Here is an 18,911-nt window from a genome sequence, read left to right on the forward strand (position 1 = left end):
TAGGATGTGCAGAAAGTGGTGCCCTTATTCCCCTTACCTAATGATCTCCAGTAGTTTTTTTGCATGGTATTTGACTTCATCCTGGGCCATGGTCAGTAGATGCTTATTGGCACCCATCCCAGAGTAGGCGGCCTGAAACACCAAGGCTTGAGTCTGCAGAATCTTTCCCAAGGGGTGCCTGGCAGACTGGAAGGACTGCAGCACAGGGAAGCAACTGATTAATTTCACCATTGTATATGTGTTACAGGTTTCTTCAAAACAACACATTCAAGTTTGTATTTCTTTCATTTATCTTTCCACTTTGAAACAATTATTTTCTTGCCATTCCATACTAATAAAGCTAATGCTAACAGTAATAGTAAGCGATTCAATTTTAAGATTTCTAACAGCAATTTTATTTTAACAGCAATTGGTTAAACAAATCATTTGTGTTTTTGCTTTTAATACATATACTAATAATCTGTATACAAATCTAATTAAAAAAAAAAAAGTTTATGAAAACCAATACAATATCGCTTTTTGTCAAAATGTATGTGTACCTTCTCCAAATATTGTTGTAGCAGTACATAATCCGTCTGTTTTTTTAGGTTTTCTATGAAGTCAGTACTCACACAGAATTCCTCTGATTCCCTATTACATTGAAAAAAAACTATATTAATGCAATAAACTTAAATGCATATATTCACACATACTAGCCACGTACAAACTACCATCTGCCAATCCACGCATGTAACAGGCCTTTCATCCATATGTGAGATGTCACTTTAAACTGTAGGAAAAACTTGAAGACATATAAGCTGAAGATAAATATGATATGCTTACAGTATGCATATCTGTGTTTAATGGTGTTTATTGGGGGTTTCTGTTTGTGTGGCTTTATTAAACGTGATCAAGCGCCAGCCTAAAATGGGTTCATAATACAAAGCATATTATAAATTGAATAAGGCAATTTAATCATTTTAATGATTCCCTGTATTTTGTTTGGCTTTTGAATTTGAAAATATAATGCTGAAAAATCATTTATGTAATTGTCTTTTAAAGGTCGCTGAAGCATGCTAGAAAACAATCTGCTCTGAAAAATGCGCTTCCCTGTTCTCGGGCTAAAGCAAAGATCCAATAGACTTTGGGGAACTGAATGCCCAACTTGATACAGCTGCAGCTGATATTTCTCATTGGACTGTATTTTTTAAATTATTTTTTTACACCATCATTCCAAGCATGTTACCTGCAGCAACAGTCCATCACACAAAATAAAATGAAACTTTCCCAACCTTCAAGTGTGAAAATGAGTCACTTGACTGATCAATACATGAGCATACCATTGAGAAAACTGGACTTTGTTTTGTGATTTTGCAAAACCCGATACATACTATAGACCCCACTGCTTATTACTATGAACGTTGCTGCATTCTGCCAAGAACAAGAATCTTCATTAAGAACACTGACAATCTAAATGACAATATAATAGTCCAGACAGTGAGTCCACCTTAAGCCTCACTGTACCTGTCACAGAAGAGATATTCTGTAGTTTCTTCAGTATGGGTTTCTGCTATTATCCCTGCACTATTATTGTTGTTGGAAGTCTTTCTCATTGTCCTGCCTGTCTCTATGTGGAAACCAAGGAAGGACTCATCTGATTCTTCAGTGGAGCCGGCTTGAAGGTACTCCACAAATGGTTCAAAGATGCCCGTCCATCTCTTCTTGACAGGCAGCCCATGCAATCCCATCTGTCTAAAATAAACATTCATACATTCTGTTAGTATTTTTAGATAGTTCATATTTTAAAAGCCTGGCCTGTTGGTTAGTGCTAAGCACGGTACCTTTTATTTAGATAAGGCAAAATCCAAACACATTCAGAAATACATTAGTATATCTATGTATTTAAAAAAATGCCCATCATGATATGCATGGCTTTCAACTTTTATTATGTAGAAGTAGAGACATACATACCGAGAGAAGCTAAAACTGAAGTACTGTACATGGGACTCAGTTAAATGTAAAATATATTGTAGTGCTGCTTAAGTGCTGTGAAAAAAGCATGCAAGATCTGTACACAATAACATGAACACTATAACGCAAATAGAATCCAGGTCATGATCAACATGGAAAAGATCATTAGCTATTCTATTCATTAAGAAAAGAAAATGTTTTTTTTTTTTTTTTTAAACACATTAAAAAAAAACAATTGGAAAAAAATGTGGGTTACAGCTTACATTAGAAAAACATTTTACGAAGCCTGTTTTCTGCAATGTGTAACAAGCTTTATATAAACTACAATAACCTTTTAGGAGTGCCTATTACTCTACCTAGGATGCCAAAGGTTTATGGGTGACCATAAGTAGGTAGTTGGTTGGTACTGGGAGTGGTCACAGAGAGAACGGCCAAGAAGCATGCACGCAATGAGAGCTAAAGGGCTCTTTGAAATATATTTCTTTAGCGAGGTTGCCATTACCAAATACATGGGCAACCAAGGCTAATTTACTCACAGTTGAGCAACCGATTCCGCTGTTTCTTCATGGCCGGCTGTTTTCAAAATGCCATTTGCCTGTAATCCATTTCCAAATGTGTTGCTGAAAACCCCCTCAATTGTGAAACCATTTGGAAATGTCAGCTTTCCCTAAAAAATACACAAATAAAAGCAGATTTACTGTCATTTTGAAAGTTTAAAGTGTATCAGTTTAAAAAATAAATAAATACATGTTTTTAGTTGTACTGCTGTTCTACCAGTCTTACCAATATCTCTAACAGCAGGGCCAGCACTTCATGTTGATGTGACTGTAATGGACAGGCTGAAGGGGGGGCTACTAGATTGGTTTTTAAAGTGAAGGGGTTAGAAATGTTACAGTAGTTTGTGCCTTAGCAGCATAATCCATTTGGCTAAAGCCATGATGCACTTAATGGTCTAAATATTGCTGGTATTTAGATGTTCACCTTTGGACCAATAAACAGAGGGACCATGATAAATCATTAACCTTTCCTTTGAGCATCAAGTCTTCGGTAAACTCCCCTTCATAAAGAGAATTGTCTTCAGAAAGCAAAATCCCTTTGCCCTGGGGGGGAAAAAAAAAAAAAATTGTTAAAAACAAAACATGTATCTTATGAAACTGTAACTCCTTCGTTTTATATTAAATTTTTAATATATTAAAATTAAATTTGATTTTATAAGATATGTCATAGATTCGTTCGAACTTGTAGTGTAACTAGGTGGGTAACACGATAATATACAAACGTTCCGATATATATATATATATATATATATATATATATATATATATATATATATATATATATATATTAAAACAGGCAAGAAATGAAATACTAGGAAAATTCAGGATTATACTGTACCCCTTTAAGAGCTTTAGCCATTCGATTTTAGAACAACTCAAGCTAAATGCTACTCACTATCAGTTTGTCATAGTTGAAGATTCCCTCGTAGCACAAGCCGGACTGAGTGACCACAATTCCATGCCCATGTCTTTGGTCTTCCAGCCACATTCCACGGTAGCTCTCCCCACTGGACCAAAACATCAGACACTGTCACAAAATGAACCTTGCTGTACATTCTAGCCTACAACTACACCAAAACACGTTAATGCTGACATCATGCAGTGTCGATAGGCATATGCAGTGCTTGATCTAAGGAAAGTAATTCTCAAAATTCAGCTGTCTAATAATTCAGATTTAAACACAGTTCCATTTCCATTTATTGTACTTGCCATTTAAACAGAATACTCCATGTTGTGGTTGTTTCACTCATGAGGATCATCGTAAAGAAACTTTGACCACCCTCATTCATGGACTACAGAACATTCCTGATGTATTCTCTATGCACTTCACAAAACAGTATATCTCACATCTGTACATACACACATATACAGAAGTAGAGATTACGTACATATAACAACAGAATTTTCTAATGACCTGAACTTAATTGAATGAAGGGCTGTGAAATGTGATGCCATTGTGTTTGAAGTTGATTACCTGACAATGCTTTCCCAGACTCCATATCCAGTTTTCTTGTCATTTTCCCAGTGGCCAACGTATCTTAATGGATTGCTGTCGGTTCTGCAACTTTCTAAAATCCCAAAGCCATGGCGCACACTGTCTTTGAAATAACCTCTGTACACTGTGTTATTGCTGTACCTAGAGAAGCAGCACATAGTCATTGCATAATCCAAACATCTATAACTGCAGTTAAAATGCACCCTAAACATATTTTGTATCTATTTTGGCAGTGCTGCTGACAATTGCCAGGCCATTTACTCGGTTCCTGCTGATTCTATCTCCCTAACCCACAGAAGCGCCACAGCCAGGATGCAAACCTGACTGTATAACTCACCTTGCATACCATTTGAGCCACAGACTGGCTTTGTAATGAGACACAGTAGCAGCCCCTAAGTTTATTCAGCATGTTACTCATTTGCCTTGTTGCTACTTGGAAAGATAAAACTCGGCTGAGAACAATTCTGTCAATCTAAAAGGTAATGTTCTATTAAAAATTAATAAAAAGAAACATATCCTATACTTACTCACAGATTCCATATCCATGCATTCTCCCATCTTTCCAGTGACATTTATAGCAGTCGTACCCCTCTGTCTCTTTCCGAGGAATGACAAAGACTCCAAACCTGGCCAAGAACGGTAGAACAGCAAAAATGTTAACAGTATCTTATGAGTATTCTACCTATGCCCTGCTGTATAAGCCACAGCTGAACTCTTTGAGCATTTCATATAACCCGGGATTGCATCAACTACTTATTTTTAAGAGTAATCCCAATGCTGTAAATGCTCTAAGAAAATCCAGCTATAGCACAATCAGGCAGAATATATGTTGATCAAATCAGCCAATGTGTCAATGCCCAGCTGTAAACGTCAGATTGTGCCATTGGAAATGAGATAAGCACATCAACATTACCCAATCTTGAATATATATATTTTGAAAAAAATTCTTACCCATGCTCTTTACCATCTCTGAAGTCCCCAGTGTAGTTCCGTTCATCATCCCATCTTAATGTACCTCTGTGATATTAAAAAAAAAAAAAAGTACGTTTTTAAAATAATGTACTTTTCAGGTCATGGATTAATAATACATGAACTAGCAACCATCCTTTCATCCCAAGTGCCACACATGGCCAAGCAAACTGTATACAGATATGAATTCCTATAACCATGCACTATGTATTGAATAATGTATGTATGTCTGTTTTGTAAATGGAGCTTGGCTCCTTAGGTAGAGCAGACAGTGTGCTGATGTTTGATCCTGGAGTCCCGGGTTCAGTATTGTGTTAAGGATGCTGATGTATCTATCCAGCTGTTCCTCACATCAAGCAGTTTGGAACTCTAAAGAATACTTACTTGCCATGCAGCACCCCCTTATTCCAGTGGCCTTCATAAACCGCATTTTTTAACCTTCCTTCATTTTTAAATGTGTATGCAGAAAAACGAGAGGTGGGGGGGCTGCTGGGACTGTGCCCATCGACTCCTTTACCCCACAAGGGAAAGTCCCTCTTCCCAGCCAAACACTGGCGAATGGCTTGATTCAACTTCCACTGCCACACAGCCTGAACACAAAAACAGAAATTAAAATCAATTCCTGGTTTCTGACAACTTAGCTAGATCTTTGCTGTGATTTGTTGTACTTGAGTTAAAAAAGAATGAACACTTGATACAAGCTTAATGAAGGTATTAAAGAGCAAGTGCAGTAGAATCATTTGCACATTCATTTCTGAGGGGGGACCAAGTTTATACACTGTGGTATTTGAATGCCATAACCTCAACGACAATCCCCTGAGTTTTTTTTAACCAACTGACAAAATACCCAAACTGGCCAAAAAATGTGCTCTCAGCATATACAGTGATATGTCACATTGAAAGTATCAAAGCATAAGCATGCACAGACCACGTGCTCGGGCTCCTTAGCGCTTAGCGTGAACGATTCTTCTGGCGAGGTCACCTTCAGACTCCTCCTGGAGAACAATGTAGCAACACAAGAACATTTCTGAATGCAGATGTGTGATTATAGCAAGAATCAAAGCAGTAATAATGTTCTTAGGTTACGTTCAGAGCAGAAATCAAAGTCTGGAATGGGATAGTTTTGTGGAATTATATTGTAGGACCATAAGAGTAGTTAAAAGTTTAAACATCTTTATATTTGCACAAGCACCTTTAAATTCTAATAAAGAATGTTGCCCGTCATCTCCATGGTAATAAAGATAAGACTTGAGACCCTCTGCTCAGCTTGGGTAACTCCCTAGAATTCCCAGATGGTTCGTGCCCCAATTTTGTTTTTGAAGCAGCAAGAGACTGACCTGTGTAAGTTGATAAACACCCTCAAGGTCATAGCAAAAAAGAGTGGTCTTTTGTTTTAGTGAGATTGCCGGTCAGAGAGAGGAAAGGAGAGCAGAAGACAAGAACAGTAGTACTAGCTTCAAGAACACCCAGCTAAAAATAATTCAATAAACCTAAATAGCGTTTAAAGTGCTTAACAATGAACTATATTAACCTGGATGGCCATTTAGGAAAGGGAAGTTATGGACCGAGTGTCTTGTCGTATTGGACATCTCATTTTGAAGAGGATTTCTCATTGAATAAAGACTGAAAGAAAGACAACGACCCAAAGCAGTCGCCCTATGGATCAGCTCTGGAATCTATTAAACTAACGAATATAAAAGAATTAGAGAAAATATAGTTGCGGAATGTAATAAATGTATATTTGCAGAAAGGCTGGTGTCTGTGAAATGTAAAGGGGTTATTATTATGTTTAAGACATTGTTTTATTAACAAAACAGTCCAGATGATAAGATTGGTTTAACAAGCATACAGTCAGAATAACATAACGATCTATGAAACTGAGTAAAAGTGCTGGAATAAATAAGAACAAAGGAACTAGGTGTTAAGTGTATATGCCATGAATTCTAATTAAAATGAATTTACCAACAGACTGATAAAATAATGAATTACAATTATGCAACATTTTATTAATCAGAATTCACTGAAATTTGTATGACTATCTACTGACTCGCATTTATTCAAACAGTTATCCTGCATATTCATATTATTTGTTTACTGATATGAGAGTATTACCATTTCTTATTGAAAAGAGAAGACAAGACAATTGATGAATGCATTATTTTAATATTTACAATGAAGCTGAGATATCTGAATATTATTGGTTGCTGAAACTTAACATTGATTCATGCTATTTTGATATTAATCTTCTTTACTACTTTTATATTGTATCTATTTTCTAACTATTAGGCACATCAATGCTTATCTGGAGCAGCTGCTTAATCTGAAAACTTTGTCAAGTCTTCAAATATCCCAGTTATTCAGCATAAGCAACATGGCAATGTAACTCATTCCCTGTGTAAAGAAGTGTCTCCTACCATCTCTCCAAAGCTGGTATGATGTGAAAGGAGGTAATAGCTGTATTGTACTGGTAATTGTTTAAGCATTTAATACAATTTCTAGACTGGATTTGTATGATTAGGGTTTTATTGTTGTTTATGGTTTCATAGTGTACTTACTGTGTAGGTATGCAGGGCCCTGGTGCAAATGAGCAAAGATATTCCATGCTCTGTTTGTGGAATTGCTCTATAACTCACTGTCATTATATGTCTGTATATGTGGCCTACCGTACTTAAATAAGACTGAACTGAACTACCAGCCATTATTTATACAATGTAAAGAAAAGGTCAGTGCCTTCTGAAAGAGGAAATGCTTTAACAGACCAGGTCGGCGGTGTGGACAATGACGAAGCCACGCGCTTTCTCCACATCAGGGGGGCTGTCTGCATATAAAGCTGCAGCTGGGATTGCGTCAGTAGCAGCCAGGTGAGTTTATTTGAGGTTTATGGACAAGCACGGATGATCTCTCCCCCGAATCTCAGCCTAGGCTTCTAATAAAATTATATACCTGTTGGCGTTCTCTTCTGTTGTAAACTCAATCCAAAGAGTAGTGAGATCATAACAGTGAATATCAGATCCCTGGAAGAATAAGAATACAGGTATAATAAGTTTACTTTACAAAATATATCATTATATTATACTCTCAACTACATCACATTGAAACTAGTGCGAGATTTATTTTTCATTATTGAGTTTGGTTAGTGTTATTTGCTTGAGTGTGGGGAATCTGCTGTGCAGAATGAAAAGTGAGATTTGATCGGTGATGTCACAGAGAGAGAGAGAGAGAGAGAGAGAGAGAGAGAGAGAGAGAGAGAGAGAGAGAGAGAGACAGGGCTGGAGTGCAACTGATTTTGTCTGGTTATGAGTTAGTTGCACATTGATATGTTCTATTTTTTTGTCTGAATAAACTTGCCATGTTCTTGCCTTCATTTCACCCCGCCTGGTCTGTTTTTCTTTTGAATCCTCTTACACTAGTATCTCTACTGTGTAGCACTTTTTTTTCTAACAGGTTTAAAATTTGTAAGCAAAGTTTAAAGAGTTAATACATTAAAAAAACCAAACAAAAAAAACACAAGAGCAGTCCTCTTCACCAACTTAATCACACAATGCACTCTGCAATTGTGCTGAGAATCTGTTGGTTCTCCACTTATTAGATTTTTTTCAGCATATGCAAATATTTCAAATACAAACCTATAGTTAAACAGCTGAATCGTGTTACCTTTGCTGGATGTCATATTATCTGATTGCAGCTTGGCCATTGGAGGGAATCTAAACTATAACATGTAAAGTGATTACATATATGAAATCTAGCATTGTCTTTGAAAACAAATAAAACCTTGGTTTTCACTTCTTTAAATGCAGCAAAATGCCTTACTGGTGGTGCTTTTACTGTGGTATCCTGCTGTAAACTTCTGTAAGGGAAGATGCTTCTACTGATTGCACAGGAAATAGGGGATACAAGAGGAGACAGGACTTGGGGAAAGCAACTGTAGTTCAGAATGAGCCATAAAAGAGAACTGATCAAAACTTGATACATTTGATACAAATTCGCTGGAACTGACCTGAAGCAATACGAAAACATCATCGAAGAGCAATATTCTGTCATGGCCGGTCCTTCCTGGAGAGACTGAGATAGGGATGTTTCTGCTTTCTTCTCTTAGCCTGCTCTCAGGGATGCGCAAAACATCCTGAGATGAAAAAATCACAGACAGACTGATACTGATTTCATTACAATGTCAGGATGAGTACCACAGATAGCAAAAACTTTCATTTTTCTAGTTTACATGCAGGGTGAAAAAACTATTTCTGTAGACTCTAGCCCAGGAGTTCACAGACTTTCTTAGCTCAAGGTCCCACACTAGGCATCCTGACTGAGAACCCCCTCCTGAAATAGGCAACTATATTAATGCAGTTTATAGTTATAGCATACCAAATACAGTTGCCTATTTTGTTCTCCTTACAAATCGCTGTATGAATGGTACATAAATGTATGTGATCCCCCCTGGCCTGGGGAACATTTTTTTTGTTAGCGTCATTTAGGAGAGACAAAGTTTGTATGTGAGAAAACCATCTTGCAGCCCTCGGCTTGGAAACCCCTGCTCTAGCCTAAAGCCCAGAATCAGGGTGTCTGTATGCAAACTTTGATGCACATGCAGGGTCATGTGAACATTTAGAAAGATAATCATTTTCCTACTGTACTGTATTTTGAATTAGAAACAGACTAAAATGATGGTTTGTGAGACATTCATGTTTTTTGTGTTACATTTCTATAGGCCCTTTTTAATTGAGTCACATTTTGAATGTGTCTCTGGAAGGTTTGATTATATGTCACCACAGAACAGAGAAATAACAAGGATGCTGTTGAACTGCCTCCCCCTTCTACACTTACCAGGCACATGGAAAACCTGCAGTCTGAAAACAAATTAAATATAAATAGCCTAATGTTATAACCTTCTAAAAACAGAGGTCTAGAGTACAAAGTGTTGTTCGTCAGATTTTAGACAGGCATACCGTTACTTTGTGTTCCACTGATTTCCACAGGGCCTGAGTGATGGAGGCCTCATCCAGAACCTGGCTGATATACTTCTGCAGATCGACAAATCCCTTGAGAGCATCATTGATTCCTTCACTGTCTGCGGTCTGAAACCCGGCAAAGGATCTTTAATACAGTTTTATCAAATGTATTTCAGTTTGTTAACTGACTATTAAACCACAACATATTCTTACCTTCCCCAGACCTCTGAGGTAGGTCTTAGTAAGTTATCACAATCAACACCTCTAGCTCGAATTGTCTCTGCCGATTTACACATCCATCCTAATATGTTTGTGGCTTGTCTAGACATACTTTACACTTATCAGATACCAAAATGCTAACAGCAGGTGTTATCCACCCTTCAGGTTTTAGGGGTTTGCTCCTTCCTTTGAGTTTCACATTGTTGTTGCTTCATTTTCAGCTGAATAGTTTAGCACAAAAAAAACTGTGAAAAGAATGTAACAGAACAGAACAGTACCTTATGTGTTGGCTCGCACAATCGTGTGAGGATGAGGGTGTATTGGTTCACCTGCTCTCTGATTCGTTCGTGGAGGATCCTGTACAAACTGACTGACACTGAGTTTTCTGCTTTTTGTAAGTTGGTGAGAAATTTGTTTAGATTCACTTTATTCTTCTTAAAATAACTGCTGCAGATTTAAAACAATAAGAATGGATTTCAGGAACAGCAACCATGGTTGTAACAGTTTCATATGTGGATATATTAATGGTTTCACAATGGTATGAGCCAATACACAATGGTAGTAATTTGCAGAACCAGTAACGCAACATGTAACAATCATTCAACAGTATTTTCTTACATTATAAGGAAGGGCAACATATATCCTCATAGAGATTCAAATAGAAATGACAATAAAAGACGTAATGTTCATGTGTAATTATAAAACTGTAACTTGCAGAAGGATTGTTCAATTCCACAGTTAGTCATGTTAGAGACTGCAAGCTCAATAAAAAAAACAAAAAAAAAACATGATCTTAAATTATAATTAATTTAATTTAACTCCATACCTTGTCTTTTTGGAGAGATAATCAAACCCTCCAACCACCACAAAGTTTGTAAAAGACGTGAAGTATCTAAAAAATAAGAAAATAAATCTGTTTCTTTTGACTCAATAACATGTGGTATAAGCAACTTACTAGTTTGTAACACAGTCTTTAGGCAAATGCAAAAAGAGCCAAACTTTTGATTACAAACATCACGAAAAAGGTAAGGTGACTACCTTGAAATAAAATATCAAAATGAAATTTGAAGCTACTTACTCATTAAACTAGACAGCAAATACTTTTCAAATATATAATAAAATGAAGGGTATAGGGTAATCATCCAACATGTTAGGGTACACTGAGCCTTTAAGGCTCTATAGTTTAACCCGTTGTGAGTACTGTATGTCTCCTCCACCATTCAGTACACTGGGAGCAGAATAGCAGCAGAGTTAGTAGCGGAGTTGAAGCGGCTGAAAAATCAAGATGGAGTAAGACAGATTAAGGCAGAAGTATTTATTCAGGAGGGTTTGTCCACCAACATGCACTAACCTAGTTCACAAAACATCCTGAAGATATTCCAAAACAGAAAATAAAGCGATCGTGCACACTGATGTGTGACAAAAGGACGCAGACGTTTTCAGAATACATCTTTCAACTTCTGAATGTCTGTCAGATTTTATCCTATGGGTTTGCCGGCAACGGTGAAAGGTTGCTAACGACAAGTCACCTAGTCGTCAGTCTCAGATTCTATATTAATTGACTATCCCCTGTACACACCTTTATACCACCATTCCCATCCACATTTTGGGGGGGGGGGGGGGGGGGGGGGGGGGGGGGGGGGTGGAGTTTGGGATTACAAGACCACCAGCATTTTCCATACTTACTGTATGTAGACTTCCAGGACTCCTGTTTTGTTGCTAATGATGTAAATGTCCTGGAGACTGACAGGCTTGCCTTGTTGTATCAACCTCTTTAATGTTTTACAAGTCTCCCCCGTCTGGTCCCAAAGAGCATGGAATTTCTCATTCAACTTCAGGAGCTGCGTCATCTGGCTGTGCCATTTCTGATCAACTGTATCTTTAAAAAAAACAGGAGAAACAACTCATGATATCACTTTATCCCAATGCATGCAAAGGACTGAATGGAAGTGGATACTATAGATCAGGATAGATTTATCAAGACCTTCAATTAAAGGTATAGTATACTGATTTGTAAATGCACTTCAGTGCAGTTCAATTATACATTTACCATAGATTAAACAGTTTTAAAGTATAGTTAAAGGAACATCTGACCATGCCGTCTGCTTAACACCAATGCTATAGTGAGTATCTATTAGATCTTGTTATGTCCTATGTCTTCGTGACTCATGGCCCAGCTCTCCATGCGGGGAAACTGCATTCTCAATGTCAGTGATACCGGTAGTCTCCAGCAAGAGTAATAGGGGATAGATCATACAAGTGTTTGTATATAAGTGCTTACTGTGATGCAGGAGATGTTGGAGGACATTTGTGTTTATATCAGCCAAGTAGTCCAGGAACGCCTTGTCAGTGTCCACCAGGGATCTGGCAGCAGATTTTTCCTTTAACAAAAAAAAAAAAAATACAGACATTTGAGGCTATTCTCATAATAGCTAGCAGCATGTAATTTCATGAAAAAATCCAGTGCAAAATCCAGGCCACTTACAGTATAAAGCAATGTCATACAGAATTACTTAAATTACGTTTTTTAAGGGATTAGCAACATTTACATCTGTCAGTGAGAATACACCTTATTTGCAAAAATGCTATGGTTTAAAATGCTACCCATGAGGTAAAGAGTTATATAATGTTAATGGTACTTTGAACTGGGATCCCGCTGGGGCAGGTGGAGAGGAAGAGAACGGAACGTAAAAACTTGTGGAGCGCTGGCTGGAATTGCCAGGATGCGACATGAGGAAGCACTGGACACTGGAAGCAGGAAGCCGATATTACCAGTAATTTTCAGTTGATCTTAAGAGGAAGGAATCTTGAAGAAAAAAAAAAACATACTTTAGACATTTTAGGTAAACACAACATCTTGATATCCAAGTTGCTGTGTTTACCTAAAATGTATACAAGGTTGCCCTGTATTAGAATTATAAAAGTGGTTCCCAGGCTATAGCCTTTAATAGCCCAGTGGTGATAATCCGTTCTCAAGATACATAATTGAAACTGTAAGCACAACTACACTGACTGTGGAAAAAAGGAGTAAAATCAGTATGAAAATGTATGTGCTGTGAGAGCTGTGTGAAAGTGTTGTACAACTATTCAGCAAACAGTCATGGGATATCAGTGACTTTACCAGGGTGCCCAATCAGCTTGTGCCTCAAGATAGTGGCTGCATTTATCAGTGTTTCCACCTAGGCAATCTCCAGGGGCCGGTTTTTCAAAAATTGTAATCTGGATAACAGTGATCAGGACTTTGTAATTGTGATGGTGTGGCAGTGCGATTGCCCTGCACAGTGGTAGATTAGTGTTGGTGTGGTTTATATGTGGGAATGGGTTTATTTTGTGTCGTTTTGGGACTTGATTTGTTTGATTGAATTATTGTTTACAGACGGGCGCTCGATTGAGACTTGCTGCCTGCTATGCTTGGTTGAGAGAAGGGCAGCAAGTGATTGGCTGTGCTGGTTCTCAATCAGCAGGTGCTCGGCTCTCGACCGAGTGTCCGTCAGTTTAAAAACATCCTCGGGAGATTGATCGGGGCTGCTGCAAGGCCTGCCGTTTTCACGGCATCTTTTGAGTTATAGTTTGGGGTATTGTGTTTTGTTTTGCACTTTTTGTACAGTTTGCTGTATTTGTCCTCTGTGCGTTACCATCGCTGGTAACGTCACATGACCGCCTTTATTTTACTTTCGTTTTCTGTTTTTGTTAACAAATCCTGCGCGCCTGTGCTGGCGTTTCAACACCACCTCTGTCTCACTGTATGCTTGAACAGCGGCTACCCACGCGCGTGACCCGAGGAAGACCCTGTCACATATGGTGTCAGAAGTGGATTCCGCTGCATCCTGCCGAAGCAAGGCTAGATGGCTACAGAGAGACAGGAGGAGCAAACCCCTGAAATTTTTTGGGGGGGACAAGGGCAGACCACAGGTAACCCTGAGGGGCTGCTGAAGGACAGGGATGGAGCCGCTGTCCTTAAAGGCACGACGAAGGAGCCGAGACATCCCGCCCGAACGCCAGAGAGACAGAGGAGGGTCCGTTACCGAGAGCTGCAGAAGGACGAGTTCCGGTCCTGGAAGCTGGCGAGGGAGGAGAGACTGCCTGCCCGGACGCCAGCGGGAGGAACTGCCTGCCGAGCATCAGCGAAGGAGGATCTGTCGTTTGTGGGGGATCGTCTCAGAAGGAGGCGGGTCAATCCTCTGGAGAGGAGCCCCGTGAAGGGACACTGGGTTTAGGGGGTAAGCGGGGTTAAATGGGCGCCCCCTTATAGAAGCCCTGGGGGTTAATAATTGTTGGTGTGTTAGTAGATTAAGATATGTATTGTATAATTGATAATGTGGTGGTAACATTGGAGCCAGTTAACCATCTGGTGGTTGGTTGAGGCTGGCTGGGCTCGAATGTTCCCTCCCACCCACCCATATGTAGTGTGTTCAAAAAAAAAAAAACATTAAATGAGTGAATGGTGTTGTCGGATGAACCCTCAGGGTTCATCCTAAGGAGGGAGGTATGTGGCAGTGCACAGTGGTAGATTAGTGTTGGTGTGGTTTATATGTGGGAATGGGTTTATTTTGTGTCGTTTTGGGACTTGATTTGTTTGATTGAATTATTGTTTACAGACTGGCACTCAATTGAGACTTGCTGCCTGCTATGCTTGGTTGAGGGAAGGGCAGCAAGTGATTGGCTGTGCTGGTTCTCAATCAGCAGGTGGGCGGCTCTCGACCGAGTGTCCGTCAGTTTAAAAACATCCGGGGGGAGATAGCTCGGGGCTGCTGCAAGGCCTGCCGTTTTCACGGCACCTTTTGAGTTATAGTTTGGAGTATTGTGTTTTATTTTGCACTTTTTGTACAGTTTGCTGTATTAGTCCTCTGTGTGTTACCATCGCTGGTAACGTCACATGACCGCCTTTATTTTACTTTTGTTTTCTGTTTTTGTTAATAAATCCTGCGCGCCTGTGCCGGCGTTTCAACACCACCTCTGTCTCTCTGTATGCTTGAACAGCGGCTACCCACACACGTGACCCGAGGAAGACCCTGTCACAGACGGAAATATAATGAGTTCTGGTTGGAAATCTCCCTCCCGATCTGTGAGGGCACGAAGTAGCGAAAGTTGCAGGAACTTACTGACCTGGAGGGTAAACGACATAGAAGCTGCAATCATTTACCAAGGGGTTGTTAATCTTTTAATCTTTTCCTTCACTTGGGTTTTGTTCATTGACCTGGAAAGACTGTGACTGTCGCAGTAGTTACATGTGCACAATCACCAGCCACTTCGCCACAGTAATCCTATATTTGTGATCGAGATTACTTTTATCTGGATCATGTTGATCTGGTTCTTCAGAAAATGTCACTGTTGGATTACATTTATCAAGAATACATATAATAACGATTATGAAATTTTTTTTTTTTTTTTTTTTTTTAATTGATCACAATATATAGGATTACAAAACCTGGATCACTGTTGTCCAGATTACAAGTTTTGAAAAACTAGCCCCTGGGTCTTCAGAGCTTTGCATTGTGGACTACTAAGGGCATTTGCAATTATTTTTTTTGGCCTGTCGATGCAAATGTCTTGCTTTAAATCAGCCACATTCTTTCCTACATTGGCCGATGGATCAAATGTTTTTAGAAGACGAGAACTTTCAAACGTGCATAACATGCTATCAGATAGCAAAACATACTGTACCCCTGGTCTTTTAATCCGGCTACACCGTGTAACAATTTTTTTTTTTTTTTTTGGTTCCTGGGTAGTAAGTGTTATTTCCTAATTGCTTATGCCTCAAAAGTATAGAAAATGGCTATTATTCCCCACAGACTTTGCTATTGTGACCCAGACAGTGATATTTAGAAATTTACCTGTTTTCCAGAACATTCCAGATCGATTCAGAGCTGAGTAAACCTGGAGTAACTTCTAGAACTTTCCAGTAATATAAATAGTAGTATAAATATAGGGGCCTTAAGCCCACCAGTTCAGTTTAGTTCCAGCTGCCTAAATGGATACATATCTGCATTTTTCTGAGATGGCATCAAGAGGCTGCAAGCATCCGGCAGACGCATTTTGCTATGTCTGCGGCCAATTTATCAAGACAAGAGCGAAAAAGTACTCCATGGAAGCATCTGCTAAGATGTGTGAGGCCTACAAGGCATATTTCGGCATGCCTGTCGGGGATCAAGACAAACCCTGGGCACCTCAATTCACCTGCGAGCACTGCAAAAAAAAAAAACTCTGGAAGGTAAGATGGACAATTGTTGCTCTGAATTTTATGTTATAAAATTTGTTAAAATTTTTAAAATTGTAAAAGTTTTTAATTTTAAAATGTTTTACAATTTTCAATGTTATTGAAAAAATATATCATATATGAAAAATGTTGCGAGAATCTCTTACACATTAGTCATGGGTGAAATAAATGTATTTTTGTAGGATGGTACAGAGGGGAAAAGAGAGCCATGAAGTTCGCTATCCCAAGAATTTGGCGGGAACCCACTGACCACTCAAGCAACTGCTACTTCTGCATGGTGGACCCTTCCAAACGTCGGACTGGCAAGAATACACCTGCTATCACGTATCCGTACCTTCCTTCATCCATCGCCCCGGTGCCACACTGCCATGAGCTCCCCGTACCTACTCCTCCGGAGAGAGAGCAGCAAGTCAGAGAGCAAGGAAGACATTGTAGATCCAGATGACAATTTCAGAGGTGGAGCTGAGGAGAGAAACCCATACTACCCCAACCAAAAAGACCTCAACGACTTGATTAGAGATCTTGGTCTCACCAAGTCCAATGCCGAGCTTTTGACGTCTAGGCTCAAGCAGTGGAACTTGTTGGATGAAAGTGTGCAAGTTGCAGATCAGAGGAAGCGTCACCAACCTTTTTCCAGCTTCTTCACCCGTCAAGATGGGCTCTGCTTCTGCCACAATGTGACCAGTCTGTTCGAGGCAATCGGAATCGCCTGTAACCAGAATGAGTGGCGCCTCTTCATTGACAGCTCATCCAGGAGCCTCAAAGCCGTGCTGCTCCATAATGGTAACAAGTACCCGTCTCTTCCCCTGGCTCACTCGGTGCACCTCAAAGAGGATTACAACAGCATCAAGACCTTGCTGGACGCCTTGAAGTATGATGAGTACGGCTGGGAGGTCATAGGAGACTTCAAAATGGTGGCATTCCTGATGGGTCTCCAAGGCGGTTTTACCAAGTTTCCCTGCTATCTTTGCCTTTGGGACAGCAGGGACACCAAGGCACACTACCACAGGCGGGACTGGCCACAGCGGACCGAGTTCTCTGTGGGGAGGAACAACGTCAAGTGGGAGCCACTGGTGGACCCCCGGAAGGTGCTGATGCCACCACTGCACATCAAATTGGGCCTTATGAAACAATTTGTCAGAGCTCTAGATAAAGAGTCAGCAGCCTTCAAGTACCTTCAAGACTTCTTCCCTAAGCTGTCTGAGACAAAGGTCAAAGCCGGTGTCTTTGTCGGACCACAGATAAAGAAGATCCTTGAGTGCAATGAATTCCCCAAGAAGCTCACTAGTAAGGAGAAAGTGGCTTGGAACAGCTTTGTCGCAGTGGTTCGGGGCTTCCTGGGCAATCACAAGGCCGAAAACTATGTGGAGCTGGTTGAGACTCTGGTGAAGAACTACGGCACAATGGGCTGTAGGATGTCCCTCAAAGTCCATATCCTTGATGCTCATCTTGATAAATTCAAGGAGAACATGGAAGCATACTCGGAGGAGCAAGGCAAGCGCTTCCACCAGGATATACTGGACTTTGAACGCCGCTACCAAGGACAGTATAAGAGAACATGATGAGAGACTACATTTGGGGGCTGAGTCGTCAAAGTGATTTACAGTAAAATCGTAAATCTCGAAAAACTACTCACTTCTAAATCTTTAGTAGTCATTTTTGTATTATTTTAGTATAAATACATGTTAATTTGGATTCATATGTTGTTTTTTTCTGACTTTATATGAATGAAAAGACACAAATTCACCTGTTTTCTCATTGGAAATAGGTAAATTTCAAAACATCACTGTCCTGGTCACAAAAGCAAAGTTTGTGGGGAAGCCATTTTCTATACTTTTGAGGCATAAGCAATTAGGAAATAACACTTACTACCCAGGAACAACAATTGTGTTACATAGTGTTAGCAAACAAAAAAACTGACTATAGTAACACAATATTGTTCTTACCTGATATGCAACAGTACTTGCATATGCAAGTATTGCTCATTCTTCCGGGTATCTTCAATCACCACAAGAGTAGGAATCCAAACGTTTATACTCGTGCCATCTGTAACTGTTGATTAAAAAGATCCATCAGCAGATGAACTGCATCAAATAGAAAGGAACTTGTGTGTAAATGAGACGGATGCACAGAATACTGCATTGAACATTTTGCATACATGACTTACTGGAAGTGAAAAGAAAAAAAAACACATTTTTATATAACAGCTGAATAAGGTGTTTGGAGATTCTTGTAAATCATCTGAGCAGCTGTACAGTAGACTAGGTTTTAAGAAAGTTAGTGTCAGCTTGGAGAACATCCTCTTTCTACTACAGTTTTTAACCTTTTGCAGGAGCTGCTTTTTTTCTTATTTCAGTTCCTTTTTTGTTAACTTGCTTTAATCCTTGTATTGTCTGAGGACTCCTTATGGCCTTTGCTTTTGAGCTGTAACTAAAGACCAGATACACTTCAAAATACAGGCAAATCAACTGTATGAAACTCCAGTTTAGCACAAGCGTAAGCACAGTGTAGCGACAGTGTGGTTAATGGACCTGTACATCTGATGAAACCCATAG

At 39.4% G+C, this 18,911-nt stretch overlaps 1 protein-coding gene across 4 annotated transcripts in view; it reads right to left on the reverse strand.

Annotated features, from left to right (window-relative positions):
• Positions 1–18,911, reverse strand: part of LOC121312853 (ALS2 C-terminal-like protein) — a 39,285-nt gene that overhangs the window by 5,650 nt on the left and 14,724 nt on the right. For 3 of the 4 annotated variants that reach the window (XM_041244699.1, XM_041244698.1, XM_041244697.1), the window contains 20 exons: positions 18,303–18,408; positions 12,779–12,945; positions 12,421–12,520; positions 11,826–12,018; positions 10,966–11,031; positions 10,418–10,586; positions 9,918–10,046; positions 8,969–9,094; positions 7,915–7,985; positions 5,900–5,966; positions 5,356–5,561; positions 4,954–5,019; positions 4,530–4,628; positions 3,982–4,143; positions 3,403–3,514; positions 2,973–3,050; positions 2,487–2,617; positions 1,504–1,731; positions 540–630; positions 38–195 (listed from right to left, as the gene is read on the reverse strand). In XM_041244699.1, the coding sequence (XP_041100633.1) occupies positions 38–195; positions 540–630; positions 1,504–1,731; positions 2,487–2,617; positions 2,973–3,050; positions 3,403–3,514; positions 3,982–4,143; positions 4,530–4,628; positions 4,954–5,019; positions 5,356–5,561; positions 5,900–5,966; positions 7,915–7,985; positions 8,969–9,094; positions 9,918–10,046; positions 10,418–10,586; positions 10,966–11,031; positions 11,826–12,018; positions 12,421–12,520; positions 12,779–12,871 (2,345 nt within the window). In that variant the 5' untranslated portion in view covers positions 12,872–12,945; positions 18,303–18,408. The remainder of the gene's footprint in view (positions 1–37; positions 196–539; positions 631–1,503; positions 1,732–2,486; positions 2,618–2,972; positions 3,051–3,402; positions 3,515–3,981; positions 4,144–4,529; positions 4,629–4,953; positions 5,020–5,355; positions 5,562–5,899; positions 5,967–7,914; positions 7,986–8,968; positions 9,095–9,917; positions 10,047–10,417; positions 10,587–10,965; positions 11,032–11,825; positions 12,019–12,420; positions 12,521–12,778; positions 12,946–18,302; positions 18,409–18,911) is intronic. The other variant, XM_041244701.1, reaches the window with a different exon arrangement.

Source organism: Polyodon spathula, chromosome 3 (genome assembly GCF_017654505.1).
Source record: "Polyodon spathula isolate WHYD16114869_AA chromosome 3, ASM1765450v1, whole genome shotgun sequence".
Lineage (NCBI taxonomy): Eukaryota > Metazoa > Chordata > Actinopteri > Acipenseriformes > Polyodontidae > Polyodon > Polyodon spathula.